General features: G+C 41.9%; 1 protein-coding gene across 1 annotated transcript in view; it reads left to right on the top strand.

Annotated features, from left to right (window-relative positions):
- Positions 1–7,292: 7,292 nt before the first annotated feature.
- Positions 7,293–7,780, top strand: part of impdh1a (IMP (inosine 5'-monophosphate) dehydrogenase 1a) — a gene marked incomplete at both ends in the record, with an annotated part of 13,203 nt that continues 12,715 nt past the window's right edge. The window contains 1 exon segment of the mRNA XM_080437793.1: positions 7,293–7,528. Coding sequence (XP_080293919.1) covers positions 7,293–7,528 — 236 coding nt within the window.

The raw sequence follows: 7,780 nt of genomic DNA, 5'->3' as shown, positions 1-7,780 counted from the left end.
TTCTTCTGATTCTGATTCTACTGTAGCTAATCAAGAAGGAGCGGGGCATGCCATCTTTTGTGCCCATATATGGGGCTGACTGATTTGATGCTATCACGACACATTGAGGTTAGACAACACACTCCATATTTGGGCGTAGCTGCATTAGGAAGCAGGCAACTTCCTGGACCCTGACAGAGTACCGTATTTTCCGCACTATAAGGCGCACCGTCAGTGCGCCTTATAGTGCGGCGATGCGCCTTATGTGTATCAATATTGGTTCCCTTGGTTTCCGCACTATAAGCCGCACCGTCAGTGCGCCTTATAGTGCGGATGCGCCTTATAATGCGGTGCGCCCTATATATGAAAATAATACATTTATTGAAGGTGCGCCTTATACTCAGATGCGCCTTATAGTGCGGAAAATACGGTACTGTGTTAGTGTGGTGTGGGTAAATGTAGCTCTTGGGAGATCAGTCAGTTGGAAGCAGTGTTGATTTCGTCGACTAAAACTATGACTAAAAATGTTCGTCGACTACCTTTTTTCACTGACGAAAACTAAATAAAAACTCCATAAAAACTAGGCTATGATGACTAAAACTAAGACTAAATATATTGACAATTTCGTCAACAAATAAAAACTAGATAAAATGTAGTGGAGAAGAGATCCAGTAGAACTAAAAGACAAGTCATTTTATGTTTGGTTGTGCTCGGGTGTTGCGTTCTGAAAATAGCAGATCTACAAGCTCACAACGTGTCGCGCTGCGACGCGTTGTGAGCTTGTAGATCTGCTATTTTCAGAACTATTTTCAGCATGCAACCAAGTGTAAAATCAGCCATTATGACGCCATCAAGGCACCGCCAACATACATTTTAGTCGACTAAATCAACTGTATATCTATTCGACTAAAACTAGACAAAAACTAAAACATTTCAGATGACTAAAATATGACTAAAACTAAATGGAATTTTATTCAAAAGACTATGACTATGACTAAATCAAAATGCTGTCAAAATCAACACTGATCCAGACAAGGTCGGGAATCACTGCATATTAGTATTTACTTATTTATCATAGAGCTAATACGTTTATGTTGTAATGCCTGTATACGTACAATGTCCAGGTATATATATATATATATATACAGTACATACATTCAGTAGATACAGTACTGTACTGTAAAGAGATTTAATCCATTAAGACCGGGAAAGAATCTGTGTCATTTTAGATTTCTTTAACTATTCAAAAATAGCAGATCTACAAGCTCACAGCTTGTGAGCTTTAGATCTACAATGTTTAGAAAAATCTTGAACATTTGTGCAAATCTTTGAATATATATATATTATATATATATATAAGTGAACATTTATAACTCTCAACATTTGCTTCTGGGGGGTCCCTGGAACAAAATGTTTTGAGATGGGGGTCCGTGGACAAAATATCATTTGGAGTGGTCCTTGACATGAAAAAGTTGGAGCACCACTGATATAGAAACATATGTTAGGATTTAGAAAACATTTTTAGATCATGTATTTGGTCGCAGACCCCCATCTCAAAATATGTTGTTCCAGTGACGCAAAGATTTGAGTTAAAAATGTTCACATTAAAAAATATATATTTTCAAGATTTTTCAAAAATAGACAAGCTTGTAGATCTGCTATTTTTGAATAGGCAAACAAATCTAAACATGGCACCCAGATGCGTTCCTGGTGTTAATGGGTTAAAGCCCTGGGTATTCACACCAACAGTTTATTGTCCCTGTCGGACAGAAATCTATCTCCATATTTACACTTTTTTATTTTTTTTCCCCTGTAAATGAATGCCCCTACATCAGTGTCTCTTGAACTTTTTCATGTCAAGGACCCCCAAATTAATACATATTTTGCTGCAGACCCTCATCTGAAAATGTGCCAAAGACCCCCGTACTAGATTTGTGTTATCTCATCATTTTTTCAAGACTTTTGGAAAATAGCAGATCCACAATTTTGCTGGGGACCCCCTGGAACCCTCCCAAGGATCCCTGGGGGTCCCCGGACCCCACTTTGAGAAACACTGCCCTTACATCATCGTATAAAAGAGTGTGTTACTGAAAAGTAACGGTGTGGTGGACATACAAGGTTTCCACCAATGGTGTAAAGTAACTAAGTACATTTACTCAAGTACTGTACGTATGTTTTTGAGCGGTGCAACCGCTCCTATAAGAGGGTTTAGGACCGATCCGTGGCGAAAGTTTTTCTTTCCGTCGTGAAAATGTGTCTTTCGCTGTGACGCCATGCTGTGGAAAACACGCCCATAGGCTAAGCTTTGCAGGAGGTGCTGTGATTGGCTAGCGAGACGCATGATGAAATTAATAATAATGTAAAAAATGTAAGCACGTCACTTCGCAGGACGTGCTGTGATTGGCTACCGAGATGCATGATGAAATTAATAACTCATAAATGGCACCGCTCACTTCACACTGGGTGTGATTTTTACCTTACTGGAGTATTTCCAAATTTCAGTACTTTTAAATCATCTACTCCACTACATCTAAGAGGCAAATATTGTACTGGTAGAGATGTGCGCTCCACTGAGCATGTGAACCTTTCTAGTGGTTTTTAGTCATGGCTGCCAGTTCCCACCTGATGTCGTGAGGGAGTTCTGACTGCTCCACACCGTACTGAATAACTACTAGCTTGCATAATGTCTTCAGTGTTGGATTTAAATCTAAGATGTACAGATCATCATAGAGTTGGCTTCCAAAAAGTATGATACGATCTCCCACCATGCAAAAGCACGTACAATACATCTGAGGAGGGCCGTTTCCCTTGAGTTCAACCTTATTCCAGGTGAAGGTCACTGGGTTGAATTTCCACACATCATTTAAGTATTTCCGGTTGTAGCCACCATATTTGTACAGCTCTCCATTGTAGGCAAAGGCTGAATGACCCCAGCGTCCTTCTGGGAGAGGCTGTGCAGGAGGTGTGTTCAGCCAGTTGTTGGTCTCTGTGTCAAACACTCTGATGTTGTAGTTGACCTCCTGGTCCTCACTGCCCCCAAATACAAACATCTTTGTCCCGATGATGGTGGCAGAGTGATATGAAACAGGTGGTGGAGTTCCTCTGGTGTTAATTAAAGCCCAGACCATTGTGGTGGTGTCCAACTTGTACATGTCATTAGTTTTTCCAGTCCGCTCGTTAATTCCTCCATAGATATACATGACCTTCTCCAAGACACAGGCTGTGTGGTTGTCCCTCCCCTCTGGAACAGTTCCAGAAATCTCGGGCTTGAACCATCTGTGGGAGTCGACATCAAATCCATAGAGCAGGTTGCAGTAAGGATATCCTCCCCAGATGTAGACGCAATCTGCTATAAGTACAGCTGTGTGGCCCCAGCGACTGCAGGGAACATCAGGGGGACCTTCTCCTCTTCCATTTGTCCATGGGGGCAACTTCCTCCAGCGCAGAGACACTGTGTTAAAGATGTGGACTTCAATCTGACCACTGTTCTTCTTGTTACTGTATCCTTCAAATGAGTACACCTTGTGTCCGACTACCACAGCAGCTGGGGAGTCATTATCATGTCCTTTCAGATGTATCGTCCAGTGAAACATTTCACACACCAGCACCACTGTGAATCAGTGCAAGTAATTTACAGAAAGGTTGTTAGAGGGCAGGGCAATTTATTCCCATAAGTTGCTGAATGGTGTTGTGTTAGAAACTACAATAACGACATTTAAAAGGACAATTACATCTGATGTAATAATGATGTTGTGATATCATTGCGTGATGACATCATTATATGGAATAGCTAATGACGTTACTCAACCTGAATGTCTATTTGAGCTAAATCTATGATCAGAATTTTGTCAGTACTATGACATCAGTAATCCATATTTGGGCATATTGTGATAAAGACACACTATATGTGTGAATTAATGACTCCTCTGACAGGAAGGAGAATTATAATGATTAAAAAACGCGATCTAGCACACCGCATATACGCTCTGGTTTTTAGCTGCGGTTGACACGTTATGGAATTATTAATGTTTCTACTGTACCACTCGTCCTAGCTAGGATATCATATCATATCAGCCGAAATTCCCCTTTAACCGGGCACTGCTGATTATCAAGTCCCATTTCCCAGTCACATCTTTGATTCAGGATATTAATCTCTTTATGGGTACAGAACCATAATCAAAAGGTTGAGTGCTGTATTAAAGGTTCTATGACATTCATTTTCACATTTCTTATGTTTTTTGGGGGGTTTTATGACCTCAATTAGACCCCAAAAAACTGAACTTTAAACATTCAGTGGATTTTCTGTGGTCTGAGGTTTTCTGGATAATTAGGCTGAAAAGTAATCTGTGATTGGCCCCTGGACTTTGATGTCACAGTCCATTAGTCATCACATTATTGGCTTAGGAATGCAACAAAAAAGTATCCATGAATTGAAGTCTCCATGGGGTGACCAATCGATAGAAAGAAAGTCATTTTGGGGGTGAACTATCCCTTTAAGTATACCGTTGATCCGAGCCGGAAACACAAATTGATTGACTGATCATCATCAAAATAAACATCCTCTGAAAATGCTCTTTTCAAGTGGGCCCTCAGTGTTGATTTCGTCGACTAAAACTATGACTAAGAATGTTCGTCGACTACCTTTTTTCACTGACGAAAACGAAATAAAAACTCCATAAAAACTAGGCTATGATGACTAAAACTAAGACTATATTGACAATTTCGTCAACAAATAAAAACTAGACTAAAATGTAGTGGAGAAGAGATCCAGTAGAACTAAAAGACAAGTCATTTTATGTTCGGTTGTTGCGTTCTGAAAATAGCAGATCTACAAGCTCACAACGCGCCACGCTGCGACGCGTTGTGAGCTTGTAGATCTGCTATTTTCAGCATGCAACCAAGTGTAAAATCAGCCATTATGACGCCATCAAGGCACCGCCAACATACATTTTAGTCGACTAAATCAACTGTAGATTTAGTCGACTATAATCTTATGATATTTAGTCGACTAAAACTAGACAAAAACTAAAACATTTCAGATGACTAAAATATGACCAAAAACTAAATGGAATTTTATCCAAAAGACTATGACTAAAACTAAATCAAAATTTGCTGTCAAAATCAACACTGGTTGGAAGGTGTGGAAAAAGTTGCTGAATATACATAAGAGCCGACACCGACAGGCGGCTACTATGGTGCTAAAAATAGCCTATATGGCTTGATGTCTTTTACAGTTACATAGAGGGAGAAAGGGGACAGACACAGACAGACAGACAGACAGACAGACAGACAGACAGACAGACAGACAGACAGACAGACAGACAGACAGACAGACAGACAGACAGACAGACAGACAGACAGACAGACAGACAGACAGACATAAATACACACATAGATGGACAGACAGATAGATGGACAGAGCAGAGTGGGAGAGAAATAGAGTGAGAGCCTGGGAGGGTAAGAGGCTTTTCTAGTTCAATCCCTCAGTAACTGTCACAAGCAGTCAGTCAGTCACCTGCAGCTGATGTTACCTAGGACACACTCACTCTCATGTCACTGTCTAATACACAAGACTGGCGCGCGCACACACACACACACACACACACACACACACACACACACACACACACACACACACACACACACACACACACACACACACACACACACACACACACACACACACACACACACACACACACACAAATACATAGATAATGGACTCTAATCCTAATTCTGGTCCATTTGTACCGCCCCTATCTTCTTGTCCAATTGAGAGTTGTGAAATATGAAATATTAAACTTCATTAAGGCTTTATAGCACACTACATACATTGAGATGAAACAATGCACTTTACGCTAGGGGAAAGACATTAGGGGAAAGATTAGATAAAGGCCAATTAAATAGAATAAAACAAAAACATTAAAACCGACATATGAAAACAGCACTTTATGTTTGTTGTTTTGGTGTACTTTTATGCCTCTATATAAAATAAGTATTTAAGTGATGTACTGTAGCTCTTCTTGACTCGATGATACACATTTGCTCTGGAAACATCAAAAGCCAGAATTTTTCACTTGAATGTGACATGTGTGGAACTGTTATATTTTCAACTTCAGGAAAGGACAAGCACGCACGTACATACACAGATGCGCTAACGCAAGCATTCATGCAGATGTGTGTAGAAGCCGGTGCACATACATGTGCATAGATACACAGAAACACATTTCTTTCTTCACTGGTGTTTGTCTTTCCCATCTCTTTTCCTTTCTCTGTCTCTTTATATTCTTGTCCCTCGCGCTCTCTCTCTCTGTCTCAGAGGACAGAACCCTGATACCAAGCTTTTGTCCTGGGATTTGATCCTTGTTTGTCTCAATTAGAGTTCTGTCTCCAAGAGAGCACTCATCACAAAAACACACCTCCTTAATCCTCAGAGGGAGAAGGTGTGTTTAAGTGTCATTGTGGCCCCTCCTTCTCTCCCTCAGTCCTACACCCTCGTTTCACCCTTCCACCCCATCCATCCTGTATTAATGCTCCCAATCCTCTTTGTGGTAGAGTGACGTCTGCTGCTGTCAGACACAGAGTTAAGCTCAGTGGGGCACCGGGGAAGGAGAGTGACGAGTGGACTCAGCAACAACTGAGCAGAGCTGCTCTTCTGCAGGCCTCCACGGGGGAACTCGTCACTATCCCCTAGCCGGGCCTACTCTCACTGGCTACTGGGGATGTCCTGCACTCCTCCAACACGGTTGTAAAGGATAACTCTCTGAGCTGTGCCCATATATCGGAGCTCATCTGCAAGTCAACTGGAAACTTCCGCCGCTCTCATTGTCGTCCTGGCCAGGGACCACAGTGAGACTCTGGGGTCTTTGTGTCCTTGGAGCAGGTGAATGCATTGGGAGCCTTCTTCCATGACACAGACACAAAAGGACTGCTGCAAATGTTTCTTTGAGAGGATTACTTTTTTTTCCTTCTGAGGCGCCACACAGTACAACTTCACATTTGATTCTGCAAACTTTGAGCTTCCAATTTTGTATTATTATTGTGCCCTGAACAGATAACAAAGGTTGCTTTGCTGCCTCATCAAGTGTACTGTATGCGTGTGTGTTTGGGGCTAGAGCATCAGGTGTTCATGAGTAATTGTTATCAGAAAGCTATTGAGGTGGAAGCTGTTAACTGTGTGTGTGCATGCTGACACTAGCTGCTACTCTTTGTGAGTGAGTGCATGCAAGTGTGTTTTGTGTATGTCAGTGCTTAAAGAGTGTGTCTGTGAGCCAGTGGGGGCCGCAGAGGCCGTAACCCTGGATTTCCCAGAAATGGAGAGTCATGGGAATGACCGCTTTGGAGACGGGGAAAGGGACAACTACCAGATAGACTACCGAAGGATTGTTGGAGACATGGAGCCTGCACGGCCACACCTCCCACCCAAAGAAGGGGAACATGCTCACCCCTATGGGCCCTACGCCCATGTCAACCCCCACGGACACGGTCATGAGACAGCAGCCCAGAGATACAGTGCCACACGCATCCAAGTTGGATATGAACCAGAGAGGTCAGACTCGAAACTATACAGACTGCATAGGCTGTGAGGTCATGATAGTCATTCAGAATTACTTACACAGAATCACTTACTCAGAAATCATTAAGCCAAGCTTTTTGTAATTCATTAACTCACTTTCTAATGACGTTGCTGGGCTTTTAAAAGCCCAGGTATCACCTACCTGGACAGCCAAGGTGATGTAACCAAATCCTCTTAGCTATTTATTGTACAGTACTCACGCATATGTGCAAGGAGTTTCCATTG

Source organism: Gymnoscopelus braueri (genome assembly GCF_963280865.1).
Source record: "Gymnoscopelus braueri genome assembly, chromosome: 9".
NCBI classification, from domain to species: domain Eukaryota; kingdom Metazoa; phylum Chordata; class Actinopteri; order Myctophiformes; family Myctophidae; genus Gymnoscopelus; species Gymnoscopelus braueri.
Note: the sequence above shows the minus strand (reverse complement) of the source record. Positions and strands in the feature narration are given on the sequence as shown.